The 22,308-nt window shown below is 40.9% G+C and overlaps 2 protein-coding genes across 2 annotated transcripts; both read right to left on the minus strand.

The window, feature by feature from the left end:
* Positions 1 to 4,830: 4,830 nt before the first annotated feature.
* Positions 4,831 to 14,215, minus strand: LOC101155037 (transforming growth factor beta-2). The gene is made up of 7 exons (XM_004073149.4): positions 12,933 to 14,215; positions 11,984 to 12,147; positions 11,648 to 11,780; positions 11,454 to 11,564; positions 10,402 to 10,582; positions 9,843 to 9,996; positions 4,831 to 5,285 (listed from the first exon to the last, which is right to left on the minus strand). The coding sequence occupies exons 1-7, from the start codon at positions 13,291 to 13,293 to the stop codon at positions 5,127 to 5,129; spliced, it is 1,263 nt and encodes a 420-aa protein (XP_004073197.1). The 5' UTR covers positions 13,294 to 14,215; the 3' UTR covers positions 4,831 to 5,126.
* Positions 14,216 to 15,432: 1,217 nt separating this feature from the next.
* Positions 15,433 to 21,749, minus strand: trmt112 (tRNA methyltransferase subunit 11-2). Its single transcript, XM_004073150.4, has 4 exons — positions 21,551 to 21,749; positions 20,892 to 20,993; positions 18,731 to 18,823; positions 15,433 to 15,771 (listed from the first exon to the last, which is right to left on the minus strand). The coding sequence occupies exons 1-4, from the start codon at positions 21,623 to 21,625 to the stop codon at positions 15,670 to 15,672; spliced, it is 372 nt and encodes a 123-aa protein (XP_004073198.1). The 5' UTR covers positions 21,626 to 21,749; the 3' UTR covers positions 15,433 to 15,669.
* Between the last annotated feature and the right edge of the window lie 559 nt (positions 21,750 to 22,308).

Below are 22,308 nucleotides of genomic sequence, written 5' to 3' on the forward strand. Positions count from 1 at the left end.
CAGGCTTCTGTGTTTCTCCTCCCAGCAGTTTAGTTCCCACCCACCCTTCAGTTCAACAAGAGTGACTGCTAAAAAAAAAAAGCAGGCATCTAATAATTCTGAGCACACAACAAATCTGGTTCTGATTTTTCACTCTTCTGCTCTGCTGGAACTGAGCAGCTTTTAGAATTCTGTGTTTATGGTATCCTCTCCCCCTGAGAGTTTTTTTCTTTCAGTATAACTGACAGAAATAAGTTAAACCTTAAGTCTGATCCAGATGTAAATCCCAATAGCTCTTACTTAAATATCTATTCCCCTTTTGGCTTGTTTTCAGAGAGTGGAAGGGCGTTAAGACGTCATGGGATAAAGCCAATAATCACAACGTATTTTTCTGTATGAAGTCTAAACAAGCCGCATCTATGTCTGTGTAGGTGTGTTCTCCATGCTTCATGGGTCTGTGCACACACTCCATAAGTCAAAGGCAACGGAAAAACAGAAGCATGTGTGTGTGAGAAAAAGTGGGGGTCAACATCGACAGCAGCTATCCCTTCCAAGGACAGAGGGACATAGTGTGAGACAGAGCGGCAGGGAGCTCTAACGTGGGATAAGTACAGGTTTGACATAGAAAGGGGTAGTTAAGTGGAAAAGACTAACAGATGCTGGGGCTAGTTTACTCACGGGGGAAGGAGTCTCACCACAGCTGAAGCACTGACACCCTGGCGCTCACACAAAGTGAGAACGCAGCCTCACCAAACCTTAGGAAAACAAGTTTACAGCTCTGACTGCAAGACAGTTTCTATTTCTCTGAGCTGTTTTGACACCAGAGGCAGCTTGGATACAATAAATCTCTCAAGTAAAGAGAAGTTTATACATCGACGCACCAATGCATCCACTGCTCTATCCGGTTCCCCATCCTGTCACTGAAGGTTTGCACTTCCACAACTCAAAGCTGTCATAAACACAGACAGTCACTCATCCTAACTTTCATCTTCACTTCATCTTTTGCACTGTAATGTTCCCAACCACATCAATTTTGGTCTGATTGTGGAGTAGATTTGGGAAGTTTAGGGATTAGCATCTTCCTCTGAAAACATGTGTTGGATAAGGTTCACTTCTCGCTAAGCCACATAAAAAAATATCCATTTTAGTTTTTTAATTGAGATGTTTTCACATCCTCCCCCGATCTGAGTCAGTTTGTCTTCAAGGAGAACCACTTTATTTACTATATGACAGCAATAATTACAACTGCAGTGAGGATAGTCTTAAATCTTTCCAGATTTGTACACTGCAATAAGAGATAGCCTAAAACCAAGAAAAGAAGACTAATCTTAAGAAGGAAAAAATCACTAGAAAGATGTAAACTGATCTGTCCATGCAGCAAATCATTTTATAATATATCAAAATTTAGAAAAAAGGAGTTCTACACATGCATTAAAAGGAAAAAAAGCTGAAAAAACAGAAATAATTTTAATTAATTGCTATACAATGCAATAATAAGTATTTTTTCCTGTTTCAAAATATTGGTTCATATTTTTGAGTTCATTTTGATTAAAGCGACAAAAAGCTCGTGGAATAAGTGGAAATGACTCATATTAGAAAAAAAATGTGAACTAAATCAGAATACAATGTAGAACAAGTTGGCCCATTGTAATAAATCCTCATCAAATCTAAAACAAACACTTATTCTTTGAACATAAAATCTTTATATTTATTTTAAAAATAAAGACAACAGAGCTAGTCAAACTTGTTAACATGTGCTGAACTTTACAATAGGATTCTTTAAATTCAACCAAAATTACAGTGCAATTTGAGTTTTTCTGAATTTTGAATCAAGTTTCACTATTTTCAAGAGTTTGGAGCAAAATGATTTCATAATCATTGACGTATTTCTAATTTTGGCTCACAAACATACAACAACTCAATAAACATAAACATGACTAAACTCAACCACATTATGAGAACAAAGACTCACTTGAGTGAACTTAGAAGGAACGTTTGATCCACACTATGCTTGTTCTCCTGTTGGTCTGCTTCATGTGGCAGATGGGAAAGTTCACATAAACTCTGGTCCAACTGAAAATGAAGGTTTTAGCTTATTTGAAAGTTAATTCTGATATGGTTATATACAGTTTAAATGCATTTGACTTAAGGAAAAACCTCAAGCACACTCTACTCTAAGGTAAAAATGCTTATTTTCATATTATTCTTACTTGATTTGGTGCATTTTTAGCTCAGGTTTCATGGATTTCTTTTACCGGTAGGTTATTTATTCCATGTAATGTTATTTTCTCTGCTTGTTTTTACCTGATGTTCACACTAGGTGAATGTTTCTTATCATCTACAGCTGTTTTAGTTTAGCTCATTGTCCTTGTAAAATGTTTCGTTCCAGTGGTCTTTTACAGTTCTTGTTCTCTCTGTTGGGTTTTGATGTGTCACATTTAGGTTCATGGTTTGGTCAATCTCCTGCAACACCACCCTGGTGTGAAAAACAGAAGAATTCCTTTAACTTTTTGTACTTTCTTCCAAACCATTCTCTTGACAAAAACTCAAACATAAAAATGAATATGCAAACAAGGTTAGGGGCCGTTGGAGCTGAGATTAAACCTATAAAATGGAGACACTTTATGAAGGAGCTATAAATAAATGAAGGATTTGTCCTCTGCATTTGTTGGTGTTATGTTTTTCTTGATTATTAATGCTTCCCGCTCATTTTCATTATTTTTTTTACTATATGTTTGGTCATGTTGTGTTAGGTGGGTGGGATTATTTTTTTCCTGTCTTGAAAGTCAGTCTGCAAAGACTACCATTGGATCCTAGGATGAAGAAACTCAAGACACTATTTTATGAATCCTTGATTTAAATCACTTTTTTATGTTTGGTTCAGTCTTTAACCATATGTAAAATTAATACTGACTATCTTAACATTTGTCTCCACTTTTGTAATTTGAATATTTTTTTAATGAGTTTTTATCATTGTTTTGTAGTATTATCTTTATGTACAAATCTACACTGACAGAGCTAGAACATTTTAAATGGGGGAGGGGGCCAAAAGACTTTGGAAAGGTGGCAACTGAGAAGAGCAGAGTGGAAGGTCATTGTAAACGAAAGAATCAAAAAAACATCTTTAAAAGTTTTATTATTGATGAGTTTTCCTAAAATAAGAGCTTGTTCTTCCCATAGCAGGGGAACAGTGTGGAGTTTTACTAAAACCAGGGTGCTGATGGCCCAGATCAGTCGGAATTCACAAACATGGGCGCACATGTTTACTGTTATCATTTTTTATTAATTACATCTTTATGACTATTCTACATATTTTTTTCCTTGTACCACAAATCCCAACATTTTAGGTAATTAGCAAGATTGTACAGCTGATCTATTTGAAATATGCTACACAGTGTGTTTCTTTTACTTTAAATCTTTAATTTTGTTCTTTCATCTTGTTATAAACACTACACATGTCTGTATATATGATCTCTATGCACATTTTAATCATTGTGGGGGCACCCGAAAAGCACCTATGTTACAAAGTGTGTGTAAAAAGTACAATTTAATAAAAGCTATTAAATTGATGGGAGGGAAAAAATCTGCACGTTTTTGAAATAAAGATTAAGAGATCGATTCAAATGTTTGCATCATATGTGGATAAATTTCACATTCAGGATGTGGGGTTTGTGTCCCTCTTATTTAAAGCAGCTGTTGTATAAAGTGTTGACCAGAACAATGTCTAAGAGATGAAGTTACACAACTTTACAGCTGGTCAGTTCAAAATCATAGTATTTCCTGCTGTCACGGTACAACTCCAGTGAGTTCCTGAAAATCAGTGCTTTGCATCTGTTGTAAATTTTGTGACAGCATCATCAGTGCATCTTCTGTGCATGCGAGCAAATGTACAAACTTCTGGGGGGAAAAAAAGTCTTTCGATTATTCACAGAGGTAACATCCTCTGCAGATGTGCTTCAGGCAAAATCACCATAAAACTAAAACGACTTCTGCGTCATGCTTGACCTTAGGAGCCCCCCCACCACTACACATGCACACACTTATTCACAAAACACACATCCAGTCACTCTCTGTCTCCCTCTCACACACAAACCACTGGCATACCAGAGAGCCTATATTTAAAATGAACCCCGGGGATGTTTTTTATTTCCAAAGTAAAGACATTCTATCAAAAGTGGTCAATGTGGAGAGTTGGGTGTAGAGTGACTGACATAATCAGGGAGGCTGATCTAAACATAGGTATGACAAAATATAATTACAGCACAGGATGAGCAATGAGTCAACAGCTTCTTTACAATAAGATAATGAATGCAGGAAAAGAGCATGAAGGTGTGAATATGAAATGTTTGAGCCAGACCCAAATAGATACAAATTTGCCAAGGTTGCAAAACACCACCTTCCAAACGTGCTGCCATTCCAAATTCAGCCCTATCATCCCACGTCTCATTTTCAAAGCCTCTCTTTTTCCCTCTCTCTTTCTACCACAAATCCCAGAACTTCGAGTAACAGAGGGAGAGACAGAGAAGAAGGAGAGCGTTTAAATCTGGCGTTCCGTGAGTGGTTGGGTCGGTGTCTGGAAACCTTTCGCATCCTGTTTACGCCGGGCAGATTTCAGCCCAAAACCGCAAAGAGCTGGCAGGGCCTCTTCCTGGACACAGCTTCTTTCTCTTTTCTGTCTGTTCCCTGCCTCCTTTGCCTTTGAATCTTTGAGTCTGTGAGTCTTCTCACACTGCTTTTATGCAATCAACACCTTGAAGACCAAAAGCAAACAAGTCGACGTCTGGCTCTGTCCGCTGCAGGGATGGAGACGAAGTCAAAAGCTTCCAGCAAGCAGACCAAACCAAGCCCAAATGTTCAACACACTTTTAGATTTTAATACTCGAGGACAGGTTTAATAGATTTATGTTTTCATACAGTGTCCTATATCAAATGGAAAATTCCAGGGAGGTAAAAAATGATGGGAAAAGCTTTCATGACTGTAAGAAAGAAAAAAAAGTCCTTGTTTCTGATTCAGATAAAGTAAAAAAATAATTTTTCAAAAGTCTGCCAGAGTTTATCAAAGAGCCAAGCTTATTCATCAGGGGATCAGTCCAAAAGGAGTCGTTTTCAGTTCTGGTCCAGTCCCGTTCTTCTCCTCTTTGGGCCCCTTAACGGCACTTACAGGATTTCACAACCATATTGGAGAGCTGCTCAACACGTGGTGTGCGTCCTATGAAGTACATGATGGTAAGGGGCTCCAGCTCCTGGGGAACACAGCAGGGGGAGGCGGAGGCCTCTGGGTTCAGCTTGTTGTACAGGGGCAGGATCTGACCAGGAAACAGAGATGGAGATATTTTTAATTCCCTGAAAATGTGATTTTTAACCAGTTTTTTCCGGTGAACGATGAGACCAGGCATAAAAACGTTTTTTGGCCAAGCCTGAGCATTTTTGGTTATTCCACAAGAGAGTTGTGATGTGTTTTTCTAACATCGCCAGGCAACTAAATCACAGTGTGACATTGTGGGGAAACAGGCTTATTTATGGTTATATAAGAAGATGGATTCAGTTCTCACATCTGTACACTAAAGCCAAAAAGCTGGCTGAGATCGGCTGATAGAAAGTTTGGGGACTTTTTTAGAAATCTTTGTTTTTCTCATCAGTTCGCCCACAATTCTCCACAGTGACGAAGCAAAAACGGCTTCTGAGATGTTCTCTGAAATAAGAATAAAACAAGATGAATTATTTGAACGTTCATGTTGATTTAAGCACCTTTGGCAAAGTGAATAAGTCAAATCATATTAAGAAGGATTCTACAAGTCTGACTCAACCTTTAACATTGGAGATTTCTCACATTTTTAACAAGAGAAGCATTCAAACTCAGCCAAACAGCCTGGAGAATGTTAGTTCACAGACTTTCTCAGATTTCTCCTAAGAGTCTGGCTCATTTTTAGCAGGATAAAATAGTGAGCATTCTTACGGTAATTATGGAGAATAATTTACTTAAACAATCCTGGCTTCCAGTGAAAGGGAGCAAACACCCTGAAGAGCACTGATAGCAAAGTACATAAGAATTGCTGTAAAGATTAAGTTAGACACTAAAGACTAACTTATTATTTAAAGTCAGAAGTCTTTTGTTTTTAACAAAACACTTAAAAATGTGCTAAATAGTAATTTATCAATGACAAACAACATGTGGGAAATGAAAAAAGGACAGAAAAAGAGCAAAATCAGGTCAAACCTGCCAGCTTTACAGCTCGGCTCTAAAATGTCGTCTGATTTATTTAATTTGGGGTTCTGAATGTGTTTTATTGGGGACATGCACAAAATTACAAAGGTCTCCTTTACATTGCCACAGAAAAAAAAACACACACATGCAGAAAGAAGAGGGCAATATTGATATTTCCATTCATTTGGGCAACAATTACAGAAATGTGAGTTTAAAACAGTTATTTTTTGCAAGTTACAATGTCAAACACTTGTGAAAAAAACTTCTGAAGTTTTTAATAAAAGCCTTGAAAGGTGAAGGAGGTTTTGAAATGATTGTAAAATGTCCATACCAAGCCTTCATCTGAGATAAACACACTGTGTTGCAAAAACTTATATGTTCTGTAAAAAGGCTTCTGTGAGGTGGCAGCCCACTTATGACACTGGGGTTAACCATTCTTAGCTAACTGTGGTATTTAGTCACCACAAACAATGCACTTCAAGCTCATTTAGGGTAGAAACATCGCCCGCACTTCAAACTGTCTGTGCATTATAGCCAGGCTGCAGTTTGACTGCAGTTTGGCTCAAACTGAGGAGTTTCACCAGAGAGACTGAGAAGCTTTTGGGATTTTTCTGACAATCACAGATGCTTCTGTTTATGTAGTTTGGCTGCACCTGCACTCCAAGAAGCCTGTCACTGTTTCCACTGAAATTATTCAGCTCAAAGGGTCATGAATCTTTAGACTCAGAGAAAGTGAAATAAAAAAAGAAAAACTCAGATCTGATTTCTCTCTTCTTGGCTCAACTGAAAAATGTAGCCTGCAAACCCATTTCCAAAATAACTGAGGAGCTGTGAAGTGTAGAAATAGCATTCAGCCATTTGCTTTAGGTTATGCATTATTAAAAAATACCATCACAAAGAAAACATGTTAGGAGAGAACTCTATGGCACTGCTATTTTATAAAAGAAAACTCCTGAAGAAAATGACTGTAATTTAAAAGATGCAATGTTTTTGAGTAATTTCAGTAGCTCAGTTTGGCTGCACATATTTGATCCTTTCATCCATGCATTTACTTCTCCAGACAGAAGGAAGGAGTGGGCGTTTACTCAGAACTGAGGACAAATTTGGACTGAAAAATGCCAGAATGCATTTTAGCACCTTTACTGCAGAGACTTGTTATTCTAAAAGTGTAATCTGCTTTGGTATTGTTTTGCTTTAAAAACCCTAAAAAAACACCAGCAAAGTACTTTTATTGACACACTGCATAGGCTATCACAAGAGTGAGGAATTTAGTTTTTATAGCCAGTCATGTTAACCTAAGAATGGCTCAATATTCTTTTTTTTGCTTGGATAAAAATAACGTGTCAACACAGTTTGCTATGTCTTTCTCAACAGGAATCAGCCCAAAATCCTTCATGCACATAATATGAGACAGTCTCGATGTTATGTTCCACAAGGGTCCATTTGGGATCCATCCATCCATCATTATTGCTTGTGCAGGGTCACAGGGGTTGCTGGAGCCTATCCCAGCTACTTAAGGGTGGAGAACAGACTGCATAGGTCACAGCTTCACTGTAGGGCCCAACTTAGGTTATTTACTGTTTATACTTTATATTAACCCTCAACCATCAGTGTGTCTCAGAGTTTTTGTCTTCACAGACATTTTCAACACCTCCCTGGAGGCCTGCCACGTCCCAGCCTGCTTCAAACTGTCCACCATCGTCCCTGTCCCCAAGAAGCCCCGCATAACTGGCCTCAATGACTACAGGCCTGTGGCACTTACGTCTGTAGTCATGAAGTCATTCGAGCGTCTGGTCCTCCCCCACCTCAAATCCTTCACCTCCCCCCTCCTGGACCCTCTGCAGTTCGCCTACAGAGCCAACAGGTCTGTAGACGACGCTATCAACCTGGCCCTCCACTTCATCCTGCAGCATCTGGACTCCCCGGGAACCTATGCTAGGATCCTGTTTGTGGACTTCAGCTCTGCGTTCAATACCATCCTCCCCTCTCTGCTCCAGGAAAAGCTCCTCCAGCTCAACGTGCCTGACTCCACCTGTAGGTGGATTACTGACTTCCTCATGGACCGGAGGCAGTGTGTGCGGCTGGGGAAGAATGTCTCCACCACCCAATCTATCAGCACAGGAACTCCACAGGGCTGTGTACTTTCCCCTCTACTCTTCTCCCTGTACACTAACTGCTGCACCTCCAGCCATGACTCTGTCAAACTGATCAAGTTTGCAGATGACACCACCCTCATCGGACTCATCTCTAATGATGATGAGTCTGCCTATAGGAGGGAGGTGGACCGGCTGGTGTCGTGGTGCAGCATCAACAACCTGGAGCTGAACACTCAGAAGACAGTGGAGTTGATAGTGGACTTCAGGAGAGTCACAGCCCCCTCACCCCCTCTCATCCTGACAGACTCTCCCATCACCCTAGTGGACTCTGTGCGTTTCCTCGGCACCACCATCACGCAGGACCTCAAGTGGGAGCCGTCCATCTGCTCTCTCCTCAAAAAGGCCCAGCAGAGGATGTACTTCCTGTGGCGGTTGAAGAAAGCCCGGCTGCCGGCCCAGATGATGGTGCAGTTCTACACGGCCATCATTGAGTCCATCCTCACCTCCTCCATCACCGTGTGGTACACTAGTGCCACAACCAGGGACATTAACAGACTACAGCGTATTGTGCGCTCAGCAGAGAAGGTGATCGGCTGCAGCCTCCCATCTGTCCAGGAACTATATGTCTCCAGAACCCGGGGACGTGCAGGCCGGATAGCTGCCGACCCTTCCCACCCTGGACATTCCCTACTGAAACTACTCCCTTCAGGCAGGAGGCTAAGGTCCATCAGGACCAGAACCTCCAGACACAAGAACAGTTTCTTTCCCTCTGCAGTCAGACTCTTAAACGCCCTGTAACCCCCCCCTAAATTTCACGTCAATGTCCAACCAGTCACCAGCCCACTACCTGCACCTTGAACATTCTCAGTTGCACTGTTTTGACACTCCTTGCACTACTGACTCTATTTATATTTTTTGTTATGTCCATTGTGTAAAAATTTTGTTGCTTACTGTTCTTCTGTTTTATGTTGCACATTTGCACCGAAACAAATTCCTACTCTGTGTAGCTACACAGAATATGGCAATAAAAACCTCTTGAATCTTGAATCTTGAATCTTGATAATGTGGCTTATAGCCATAACAGCAGGAAGCTCACATGGTGCAGAGTACTCTCTATGATTCATTAATGGCTTGGATAAACTGGTTAAAACACTTCTGTTAAATGAATTTAAAAATTGACAACATTCTTCTGGGAGTCAAACTATTTTTAATACAGAGGTTGTTCTTCAGTACAGATACAAATACTTCTGAGTTTTATTGGACTCCTCTCTGTAAGTTATGCATACAAAGGTTAGTTGTGGTCCTATGCTGAGGTTACATGAGTAAAACCTCTTCATCAGAAGAGCTGTCAGTATTCTGGACACAAAAGCAACCGGTAACACGTGGAATCAAAAAAACTCATCATATGTCACATTAGATTTCAGTTGTAAAAAAAAAGCCTCACTCTCACCTGACATTATCTGTTCTGTCTCTTTGCTTCAAGTGCATTTTACACTTGTCATCTGGTTGACTCTAGATTGAATTATAATATCTGCCCACAAATGGATGGCCCGGAAACTCACCATGTTGTAGTGGTTGTTGGTGCTCCAGAGGTAAGGACAGCTGCCGGCACAGAAGTTGGCTTTGTAACCTTTTGGCTCATGGATCCACTTCCAGTTGAGGTCACGCCTGAAGTCGATATAAAGCGAGCGTAGGCAGCAGCCCTGATCCGAACCACTAAGTCGCACAAACAGACACGCACAATGCAGTTCAGCTGCCGTTCTGCTCTGCAGAGCTACAGCCCGAGTTGGGTCATGGGAAAATTACAACAGGTCGCCTCTGAGGAACCAGGGATCACAACATAATGACTATGCAAGGCTGCCAGAGTTTTCCCCTGCACTGCGAGGTAGTCTAAATAAAAACACTGCACGCCTGTTACCCTGCAATCTAAACACCGGATCAGGATTGTTAGTTTGCCCAAACAATAGTCTGCAAAGTGGGTCACGAGGGGGAAAAAAGTGAAATCAAGCAACAAACATTTTGACAAGACTGTAAACTTACAAAGGGACAAATCCTGGAGGAGTGTCAGAGCTGTCGGTAAGTCAGACAAAACCGCACGTGAGTGGCTGCTTGGCGGCTTACCGGGAGCAGGTCGTGGCGTCTGTGGCAGCTGCCCTCTTCTTGCGGCTCTTCCTGGCCGGGTTGTCCACTCTGTCACTGGGAAGCAGGGTGAGGATGAGATGTGGCGTCTTGGTACTGTAATCTGCCTGGCCTTTGACCTGACCCGGTCTTCTCATCTGACGAAGCCGCTCATCATCCACACCTGCAGAGAGCAGTGTGACAGTCAGTGCAGCAGACGACGGTCATTCTCTATGTTCTGTCTGCTTTTGGAATAAAAAAGCAGAAGGTTTTTCTCCTTCTGGCCCCATGAAGATTTAGGGAAATTCTGTCAAGTGAACAGTTATTCAGTTTGTGTGCGGGATTTTTAAACTGACTCTTTTACAGCTACCCTCACTCTCTCCAGTTTGTCTGAAGCCCATCAAATAAATTTACTTTGAATGTCTCAGATTTTGATAAACAGAAAATGGAGAAAAAGCACAATCAGATCCAGATGATTTTGAGACCACTACTGACAATTTGCTAAATATTTTTTTTTCTCTAAACCACAGGCGCACAGGAGCTCAGCACAAGCCCACGCTTGTCTTACATCAGTATCACAAATTGCTTTACTTTTTAAACCAAGAGTGAAGAAAAAGAAAAAATCCAGACTTGGCTAAGCTGTGTGTAAATCCTAAGAGCGCCATAATTTGAGGGCCTACATGAGGCAACACAGACAGTCTGGTATTCAACAGTATCTCAGTGTGTGGAAAAACAGTTTCTCTTTTATTCATGTACGATGGTTTGAATCATGTATCGCTTTGGAGGCGCCTCACAGAAGACTCCCTTCTTGAAGTTGTGACCTGCAGTTCTCACCTCCACGTTACCACAACTATAAAACAGAAGCTAAGTTTAACTCCACTTCTGCAGCTCAGTAAAAGTCTGGGACTCTAGTTCTCAGGTTTATGTGAATCTTGTGGCAACTTTAAAGACTAATTTTCACATACAGCTATAACTAAACTAATTTTACGTGCTAAACAGCTAATGAGCACCCCTCAGAATAAGTTAAAACCATTGTAACTGCGGCAGGAACTGACCAGCAAACAAAACTTCTAGCTCTTCACTCTTGTTGGGCACTATGTTGTTGGTGGATGGGACGAAGGTGCAGCAGGGACAGTGGACGCCCAGCTTGAGTCCAAGGTTATTCTCTGAGGTGGGAGTCAGCAGAAAAAGACGATGAAATATACAAACACTGCTGTGTGGCTAAGAGTTAGCTGCTGATTAGGCTGACCTGGATCTGACACCCAATCTTTAACGGTTTCCGTGACGTCCATGGACATCCAGCTTCCCTTGGCCCTTGGCTGAACTGTGCGAGAGTCGATGTAACGTTGAGTGGAGGTGCTATCTTCCTCAGGTCGGAGTAACTGATGCAATGAACACAAAGAAAACAGAAGTAAGACAATGCATGCAGAGATGTTGATACTTTTTTTTCACAAATTGATGCACGAGCACCTTTTTTGCTAATCTGATTAATAAATAATGTCAGCCTCAAAGAGAAAAGCTTAACTTTGAAGGTTCTGCTGCCTTCCAATGTAAACAGAAACATCTGTGAACTATCAGCAGTTACCTGATAGATCTCCACTCTCTGCTCTGAGGCCCGGGACTGCGGGTTGGGAGCTCTAAAGATCCTGAACTCAGCCTTTACCAAGGTGCTGTTTGTAAGGTCGACTCCGCTGACGTCGAAAGAGACGACTCTGTAAAAGTGGCTAGGTGCTTCTGGTTGCACAGTATCTGGATGATAAGAAAGAAACCAAAGCACAAAAGGATGAGTAACACCACAGTGACGTCTCGTGCACCTTCAGACTGCCGGACTGATGCATTGTCTCAGACGTAATTACTGCTGAGGAGTGTCTTCACACCAAATTACAGGCTATGACACAGTAACTCAAAGCAACAGGTCTTATGTTTAATGTACAGCTGATGGATTTGTTTTACTGCAGGAAAATAAAGCCCACACAATTGTGTAATTTTGGAGTGTAATAAATCTTAATTATCTAAAAGTGAAGAAGTAACTCAGAAGAGACCCTCTTTCAATCAGAGAAGATTTGCATTCTTTGGTGAATGCTATGAAGGATGAAATTTACTAAAATATGTTCATTTTTTTCTTCTTCTTTTCTAACACCTCTTAGATTCATTTGGAAGCAGCTCTCTGAGTCTATTAATAAACTATTGAGTGTTGGACTATGTGGTGATTTAGTTAGTCACACAATACTTCGATAGAAATGCGTAAAAATGTATGTATTTCAGTAGTAAATCTGTTTATTCTTTTTTTAGTTTTAGGTTTTTGGTATTTTACTAGTTTAAATTGACTTAATATTTACAGAGTTGTATAATAACTGGAACATGTTACATTTTTTTAGACTGAACAAAACAAGTCTGCGCGGATTTTAATTGGAAATAATAAATCCCTGCAGTCTAACGGGTTTTGTAAATTGCTTGAGTGTGTGAAATGAATTCTAACGTTGATGGGGGGAAAAATGTCAGTCTATTTGTCTGAGCCACCTGTCTGTACTCACTGGAGTCGGTGCGGGGGGGCAGCATGTCAATCCTCTGCACCTCTTTGGCGTAATAGTCCTCCTCGCTGCTTTCGCGCTCGCACGCCGACTCCGCTTGCCGCGCGCGCTCTTTCAGCAGCTCCCGCGTGCTGTTGTAGAGCAGCATGACCTCGGGGGGCACGCCACCCGGCAGGGGCTCGTCGTCGTCGTCGGGTGGGCTGCGGATGCGAAGCTTGCTGAGGATCTGTCCACGGACCGCTTCGATGCGCCGCGACTTTTGCGCGTCCAGGTTGATGGACTGACACGTGTTGAACCCGTCCACCAGCAGAACCCCGGAGAACCGGAGCAGCAGCAGGAGCAGCGCCAGGCAGGGGAGCCACATTGTTGTCTATCTGCTGAGGATGAGGAGGAACCAACCGAAAAAGTGGAGTTGACGCTGCGCCCAGGCAAGGAAAAGGCGCGCGTAAAGAGATTTAAAACACGAAACAGGTGGTCAAAGCGGAGCGTCCAGTTCCAAGTTATTTTTGTTTGAAATCGGAAATTTAGAAACCAATAGGACACCGTTCACACGACTGTTTCTAACATGTTTATCCTCACTCCCGCATTATCAAATTCAATAAAATGTTTATCCAAGAAAAGTTGCAGGATACTGCATCATCATGAACTCCACAGTGCAGCCGAAAAACCTTCCGATGGAAACTCTCCTGGTGTGATCAAAGTTATAAATTATTAAACGACAGTCTGGCCGATAAAAGTCGATTTTTATCCGTCTTTCATAATTGAGATGCTCATGGGAGAACAGTCATCTGATGAGCTCAGCCCATGTCGCAGATCCTCCAGACAAAAACCTGAGCGGCGAACCTTATGTGAAGCAGCTCCCCTCCAGCGCGTCTACCTCCTGACAGCTCCGTGCAACGCGCAGCAAAAAACGGGCCCATATCCACTTCCAGGCGGGGAAAATGTGGTTATATATAAAAAAAAGACCATCAAGTTCCTCCCATCCCCTGTTAGGGGTAAACAGAAGGCAGCCTGCGCTGAAATGAAGATGAAAACATATATGATTTCTGTTGGAAAATGAGTTGGCCCTTCACTGCAGAAGCATCAAGAAAATTATTCAGAGAAAGAAAAAGATGCACCAGAAAAATCTAAGAGTTAAGTGTCAAGAAGTTTCATGGAGAATCTGTTGAATTTTAAATAAATGAGCTCAAGATTGTGAGCTCATCAGACACGGAGACCAACTACATGATGTGACTCCATGATTCTCCAGATCCTTAGTGAGAAACCAGGAAGGCTCCTCTGAAGGAATGAAGGAGGGATGAGGAGGAGGAGGAGGAAGAGGTGCTGGGGCGGGATGCCACCAGGGTGAAGGCAGAGCTGTGATTATGTGGGCAAAAGCCATCCTGCTTTCTCCAGGAGAGGCGTGCACTCATGCAGCTATATGACAGAAAAATATCCAGTTCCCTCCGCAGGTAACCTAAAACCTAAAACCTTTTTTTTTAAACATACATCCTGCCATTAAACCATCTTATCATAAGACAGTAAAACCCAACTGACAAGATGTATAAAAGTACTGTTATGATGCAACATCTTTAATTCCACCCCTTTTGTTTAACACCAGAGAAAGTGTGGAGAAAGCCTTACATTGAAATGAGTTAATCCCCCTTTTTGTTAATTTTCTGATGTCCTTTTTTCCAAATTTTACATTTTTTTTTAGATAATCTTGTTGATGATAGCAGCCAAAGGTCTTGCATCAAAAATAATCAACGGCAGTCTAAGTTAAAGACATTTTCTTTTCTTCTTTCATTAAAGCACTTGAAAACCAGCCCGACCTAATTTATCTTTCACTTTTTATTCTTTTACTTTTTGTTGTTCCTCTTTGGTCTCATTGTTAATTACAGCTTTACACTTAGGGACGACTATTAATCTACCAGGGGTGGCTTTTATTGCTGCTCTGCTGCCATACCATTATACCGTTATTATAGCTGCGGGTGCAGGCCTGTAATTGCTCTAAGTAGAAGGAAAAGGTAGGAAACACTCAGGCTGCCTCCAGGCTTCTGGTCAAACCCCCCTCCTCCCACCCCCTTTCATCACTGGTTCTGGCAGAGTTTCTAAAAATGATAACTGCAAGCAAACAGACTTTTGTTCCACCCCTGCTGCAGAACGTGGAGAAAACACTTAATTTATCAGCATGGACCAAACCACAATCTGTCCTCAAGCTTAAGAGTAATCAGACACACCATGGTGCATCTCAAATCACTGGATCCCACCCAGACTGGGTGAAAAGAAAAGCTGTAATGTGTGGCTTTAAGAAAAAAAAAAAAAAAAAAAAAACTTCCTCCAAAACAACTTCCACCCTGCCTGCCTCCTTCTGCTTAAAGCCAAATGCAGGCAGCCTGCAGCCACGTCATCAGGCTCAGAGAGGACCGATTCAGTTCAGAGCCCACCTCTTTGGCTCGCCTGCAGCACAAACAGCTCCTTTTTTTTTTTTTTTTTTTTAAATGGAAAAAAAACACCACAGATTGCAGCTGTGAGGAAAATCTGGACAGTTTTATTAAGAAAAACAAGTTATAAAAATAAATACAGATAAAATCAAAAAGGGTTCACTTTGTTCAAACATTTCCAGATGGGTTTTTTCAGCATCTCTTTGGGTATCTGACACTTGAAATGCTAAAAGCACTATCAACTAATAACAGAGTGGTCTGTTTCTCTGCACACAGTCTTAACGGGGGGAAAGGTTTGGTCTGCAGATACAGAGATCTTAGGCATCATCCTCGTTCAGCAGCATGTTGGGGATTCCTTTGGTGATCGGGAACTCCCGTCCTGATTCAGGACACTTTAGACATCCCTCCATCACCTCCACCTGTGAGGCGGAGCGGAGAACAAAGGAAAAATGTAGCTGTAATTTAGAAACTACAACCAGTAGGCCACAAGCTCCCTGCTATACTCCATTCTGAAGCATCCACTTGCAGACGAACAGATCCATGTACTTCTTTATCCTCGTCTGAGCTGGAATCTGCCTCAAAGCTGGATAGTGTCAATATTGCTCACTATAGGTTTGGGTTGTGAGGGACTGTAAACTAGTGTGTAAGTGTAAAAACAGATGGATAATAGGAAGTGGGGGTAGGCTTACTCTGCACCAACAGCCCCCCCCACACACACACACAATTTAAGTGGTGAATTTCTAATGAACTCCTGCCGTTCTGCAGAAACTATGTTCTAGAAAACTACAGGTTTATTAATTTTGCTGAAAAATGGCACAATTATAATTAAACGGACACTGTGAACGCTTTAAAATAGATTAAGAGATAAACCGAGTTGGACTTTAAATAGGTTGTTTTGTTTAATGTGACATGCATGAAGCAGGCTCATCTGTCAAAAGCATAAAGCAGGTAACTCTGGGAGAAAGTGAGACACGTTCAGTAGATCAGTGTTTTTCAACCTTTTTTGAGCCACGGCACACTTTTTTTGAGCCCCCCCCCCCCGCAATCTCACGTGCATTTTTGCCGGAAGAGCAGGAAGTTGCGGCTGTTTTTTTCTAAGAGATGAAATGAAAGTTATATTAGAAAATTAAGAAACTGTTTGTTTGTTGTGGTTTCAAGACGTTTCACAAGGACAACTCGTTGTGCGCTGGGACACTGGCCCTTTAAGCCAATGCATCATGGGAGATGTAGTGTGAAAACTGCCGAAAAATTGCAGAAAGACTCGTGTCTCTGAGCTTCATTGTTTTGTTCACTTGTTCCACGGTCTGACACCGGACTCTGTGGAAAGCTACACCGCTAAAGACGAGCTTTAGCTGGTACTTTTGTTAGAACTGAGCGACTTTATCAGCAGAATTAAGAACAAGGAAGTGAAGACTTTAAGCACTTCTGATTGGTCAGACTGATGACATGTGATTAAGCCTTCAAGAATGATTGGCGGAGACAGTTAAATGGGCGGGACTTTTCCGCAAACTGTCATAGCTGCAGGTAAATCGCAGTACAGTCATTCTTATCAAAATGTCTTTAATAGAATTAAATAAACACAAAGAAAAAGTAATTTTAAGATCTTTTATATTCCTAACTACTCAGTGTTTTATCAGGGCCTGTTTGGATGAAAAAAGAGCTGATTTCCTGGAGATGAAAAATGTTTTTAGATCAGTTAATGAGGGCAATTTCCTACGGCACACTGGTTGAAATACACTGCAGTAGATTACCCTCTTTCATCGTCACTACTGGCTTTGATGCTGCTTAGACTTCAGACCAGACGGTGTTTACAGTTTTGCAGCGCAGAAGGAAAAGTAGAGGACAGTCAGCATAACTGCTGACTGATCAGGTTTGTTCAGTCAATCAGAAACTGGGCTCCTTCAATCCAGCTAATCACAAATACTGAAGCAGGGGTTAGCTGCGAAACAAGCAGGGCAATAGCTCACTGGGATCAGGTTTAGAGACTCCTAGGGGGTATTCCAGAAAGCATTTTTAAACTACCCTGACTTTAACCCTGAACTCTGGCTGAAATCCGCCTGAACTTGCTTACAGTACTCTGGGTATGTGGGTTCCAAAAGACCGAATATGAGTTACGCTCGACTTGGTTAATGCACGTGCACGGCAAGTACATAAAGACATTGTCAATGGATCGCCGATTTCCGGAGTCACAAAAGAGAGCGCTGTACTTTAGTGAGGCCGAGTCTGAGATTTTAATGACGGCGTATGAAGATTATAAGACCATCAAAAAAGTAACACGGCTGCATCATCAGCAAAAGAAAGTTTCTGCTTGGAGAAAAAGAACGGACAAAGTAAATGCACGAGTTTCTATCTCATTTCTATTTTCATTGTGACGCAAAATGCTCTTAAGGGAAATATATATATATTTATGTCTATCCAACTCAACAATTGTTTATAAAACTAAAATATACAAATAAAATTTACATATTTATCTAACTAAATGTCATAATAATCGAATTCAATTAAATGTTTTTCCATCTTAATTTCTTGTACTTCTGGAACTCTCATATGTCTAAGTTCGAGGCTGCAGATATTTTCATTTTTATAACATTGAAATAATTGATACAGTGTGGACTTGAAAATTACGACATCTAATCATTTATCATGACTCTGACTTTAACTTAACGTTTTGACACAAGTCAGCACTGCTTGTGCTAAATAAGCTACATAACCTCATCATCCTCTCCCTCTCTCTCACTCGTGTTGCAGAAAGAATTAAACATAACACGCATAAGAGGATAAAATAACTCGGCAAAACACAGTAAAACAGCTAAACAACTAAACACATTTGGTCAAAAACCCACACTTAAACCTAAATCCGTCCAGACAGACAAAGGGAATGGTTTCCCACAATTCCTTGCGGTGCCGATCTAACAGCAGCACCAAAGTTACACTTACTTAATTGAATTAATTTGAATGAAAGTAACATAACTGTCTGAAAACTATGTGTTATTTTTAAGTGAACTGAACTCAAAAAATGATTTATCTTAGCTGAAGCAAATAATTAAGTTAGATCAAAGTAAAAGTTTATATTTCCAACATCCATATGTGGTCTTATCACCCTCTCATGGTGGAAAAAGTATTATTATCTAAATCATCTTCAAATGGACACGGCATGCTGCTTCACCTCTCTGAAAACAAACTAACCTTCAACTAAACCTGCTCCAGACCAGGCTATGTTCAGCGCATGAGTTGCTATGGCAACTTGACCCTGAAACATACCTCCATTTTTGGAACCGAAAGCTGAGGTTATCAACTTCCTTAGCCTCAAAATTATCGTGGTAACTCACATAACCTGCTTTCTGGAATACCCCCCTGACTCTGCAGTCTGTCACATACCTCCAACAGCACTCTGTGTACTTTCTTCAGGAACTCTTCATTTTGCTCGTAATCTGCAATAAGTTCACCAGGCAGGTCCTGTCGATAACCCAACTATAAGAGGGAGAAAGAGGAAAACAATTAAACATATCAAAGCTACAAAGCACAACATAAAACTCTCCTAGAGGCTTGATCTGCATTTATTAAACACCACGCACTTCGTACAGATTTAATTTAATTATCTTTTAAGGCTCACATATCTCAGACGTGTAGAACTGCCTTTTTTCACCTGCGGAATATTCCTAAGATCAGAAATATACTTTCTATGAGTGATGCTGAAAAACTCATCCATGCATTTGTTACGTCTAGACTGGATTACTGTAACTCCTTGTTAGCAGCGTGTCCTAAGAGTTCCTTAAGAAGTCTCCAGCTTGTTCACAACGCAGAAGCTAGATTGTTAGCTGGAACCAGCAGAAGAGATCACATCACTCCTGTGTTAGTTTAGCTCCATTGGCTCCCAGTTGATTCTAGAATCAAGTTCAAGATCCTCCTGTTAACCTATAAGGCCTTACATGGAATGGCCCCATCCTCTATCAAAGACGTCATAGTCCCTTACCACCCAAACAGAACACTTCGCTCGCAAAATGCAGGACTGCTTGTGGTTCCTAGAATTAGTAAAAGTACGGTTGGAGGTAGAGCGTTTAGCCACCAAGCCCCTGTCTTATGGAATAAACTCCCAGCTCATGTAAGAGAGGCCGACTCAGTTTCTACATTCAAAGTTAGACTGAAAACATTCCTCTTTGGACAGGCTTATTGTCAGACTAGTTAGTATTCAGAGATTATTTAACTTAATGTTTATTTGTTTAAATTAAACTTAATAGTAACTATTTGTTTTAAAAGGCTGCTAGAAGTTGAAGCTGGGGTAACTATGGTACACTGGGGTTCTGTCCTCTTTTCTTTTCTACTTCTACCCTTCCTCTCCTCTATTCTTGATCATAATTTATCATTTAGTTCTCCATGCCTCTGTTTGGTGCAGTGCGATTCATGTATTGTCCCTCTTTTCCTCTCCCCTCCTGGGGAGTGGGAGTGCTTCCAGACTCCAGTTGGCTCATCCGTGCTCCAGTTCCTGACCGTTTACCTCGCCTTTGCTCCTGCTCCTACACCTGGCTGTGGATCCTGCCTCTGGTTCATCTCTGGCTCGTCTCTGCTCTGTACCTGACCGAGTACCTCGTCTCTGCTCCTGCTCCTACACCTGGCTGTGGTTCCTGTCTCCGGCTCGACTCGCGCCTTTGACTGTCCCCACAACCACAGCTGGATGAAGCTCGTCTGCTGGACTTTTATATATGTAGTCGTAGATTTAGATAAGTTAATTCTTCTCTAAGAGTTCTGGTAAATCGCCTGTCCGTCCTGGGGGAGGATCCCTCCTTCATGCGGGCACCCCTGAGGTTTCTTCGTTTTTTCAGGAATCCGTTTTTTTTGGGAGTTTTTCCTTACCGCGAAGGGGGGTCTAAGGGCAGGGATGCCAGTATAGCTTAGTCAGTTTGTTAGTTCATTTTAGTATTTTTCTATTGAACTCTTTGTATTCGTGATCCTTTTGAGTTCATGTTTTACTTCGAAGCCCATCAAGACGACTGTTGTTGTGATTTTGGGCTATACAAATAAAATTGAATTGAATTGAATTTAATAGCAATTTAAAGTTAAATATTTAGAATAAAAGAACAAAAGATTACTACAAACAATAGCATGACATAAAAGTGAAAAATTGTTATCATGTAAACACAATTTCACCCAATACCAACCTTTTCTGACTTGTGATTATTCTGATCATTTTAACTACATAAACATCTGTTCAATGTTGCTTCTTTTGACATAAAAGTTTACAGTAATTTTGAAGTTTTAAATTTTAAACATCCACCTTCTTACTTTATTCTTTTATTCTGGTCTCTTGTTTAGTATGCTCATTAGTTATAGAAAAATGTATATATAAAATTAGTTTTTTTTTAACCCCAGGAGGGAAAAAAAAAGTACAACCAGAGTGTAAACTCTATAAAGAAGTCCTTGGTAGTGTTTTGACACCAGTCGTGGTAAAGCCTTCTTTGCTGTGAAAAGTAAACTTTCACCCAATTCTGTGGAACACCTCTGTGTCACCCAGCTGTGGTTAAATTAAGGGAAGAAGACTCACATCCTCTGCAGCCTGGACGAGAGCTCCCCACTCTAGTTTGGGAATCATCCGGCTCACAAACTGAGGGTTGAAGTCCAGCTGATTGACTTTTACTTCAGTGGCCTGCAGACAACATCCGGAGAAAACGTTAGTGTTCACCAACAACATGAAAGACTCATTCAGAGAAGAGAAGAATTAACCTACCGGTACTTATAAAGGAGCTTCTGTAAAACGGGTGTAAATATAAACATACCTTAAATTCAAACAGTTTACATTAAAATAAACTATTTAGAGATCTTTGACATTTACAGCACAGACCAATACATAATTACAAAATTTCTACTTTTTACCAGTTTAGGCTGTGTTCGTGGTAGTACTAATAACATTATTACTAATAAAGGGAACTTTGGGTTGTGTTTTGACCCATAAACAGTGTCCATCCATATCAAAGGGACGAATACAGTTATTTCCCCCCTCCAGTTTTTGTCAACAAACAGGTCAATGTACTTTTATCTAAAGCTTAACGGCTAGAAAAATATATTTTAAAATGTAAAGACAACGCTTCTCTATTAAAAACGGAGCCTAAATTCAACTTGACAGTTTAGCTGCTACATCAAAACACGCCGCCAACCGTCTCTCCGTGTTAGCATCCTTAGCCCCCATGCTAGCATGATGTTTACCTTAATGAGCAGCGGGTATCCCTTAGTGACTCCCTTCACGTGAGAGGTCAACATGTTGTGTGTGAGGAGCTTCATGTTCACACACTGTCAGAGAGAAACGGCTATACTCGAATTCAAAACAACCGCACAGATATCTAAACCACGCTGAGCTTTCACATGTGACGGAGGTGCACCACTAAGAATCATCCGGACAACCTCGACTGTTGTAGCTTTTGGTTCCTGGTTTGTTTCTACACGTTTTTAAGCTTAATCTTTCTCAAATCTAGAAAAATACTATTTCATATGTGCATAAAATAAATACCAATTGCAAAGACACGTTTAATTTTGACCCAACAGCAATGACCTGGAGCAGAAAAATGAGAATAAGCAGATGAACATTATTCCCAAGTCCCAAACCTCTCACCTCTGCACGCCGCCCCCCAATCTCTGTCTGATGGCCTTTCCTATTTGATTAGTAGTAGTAGTAGTAGTAGTCTTTTCTTATTTTGGACTAGTGAAAACAAGTGTAAAATAACAGAAATAAGTTAGACTTCCAATAACGTTGTAAATGTGGCATTAAGTGATCCCTAATCCTTCTTTCATTCCTACTTTTTCATTTTGAAATTAATCTTAATGAGAAATGATTTTTCTCTCTCCCCTACAATAAAAATAAAATGTGTTCCCTCCTCTCTCTAAACAGAGACTTTATATTTTGTGATAAATGTACAATAAATTGCACAAAACTTTAAACTAAAAGAAATGGCTAATACACTGAAAAA

This window comes from Oryzias latipes, chromosome 10 (genome assembly GCF_002234675.1).
Source record: "Oryzias latipes chromosome 10, ASM223467v1".
Lineage (NCBI taxonomy): Eukaryota > Metazoa > Chordata > Actinopteri > Beloniformes > Adrianichthyidae > Oryzias > Oryzias latipes.

What these genes read in the sequence shown, in the direction of transcription:
- LOC101155037 (XM_004073149.4), bottom strand. Translation starts at nt 13,293, where the DNA reads ATGTGGCTCCCCTGCCTGGCGCTGCTCCTGCTGCTGCTCCGGTTCTCC. An exon ending in GCCCCCCCGCACCGACTCCA is followed by an intron (nt 12,148 to 12,932) that starts GTGAGTACAGAC and finishes CTTATCATCCAG; the next exon opens with ATACTGTGCAACCAGAAGCA. An exon ending in AGAGAGTGGAGATCTATCAG is followed by an intron (nt 11,781 to 11,983) that starts GTAACTGCTGAT and finishes TCATTGCATCAG; the next exon opens with TTACTCCGACCTGAGGAAGA.
- trmt112 (XM_004073150.4), bottom strand. Translation starts at nt 21,625, where the DNA reads ATGAAGCTCCTCACACACAACATGTTGACCTCTCACGTGAAGGGAGTC. An exon ending in TCGTCCAGGCTGCAGAGGAT is followed by an intron (nt 18,824 to 20,891) that starts GTGAGTCTTCTT and finishes TCCCTCTTATAG; the next exon opens with TTGGGTTATCGACAGGACCT. An exon ending in TACACAGAGTGCTGTTGGAG is followed by an intron (nt 15,772 to 18,730) that starts GTATGTGACAGA and finishes TCCGCCTCACAG; the next exon opens with GTGGAGGTGATGGAGGGATG.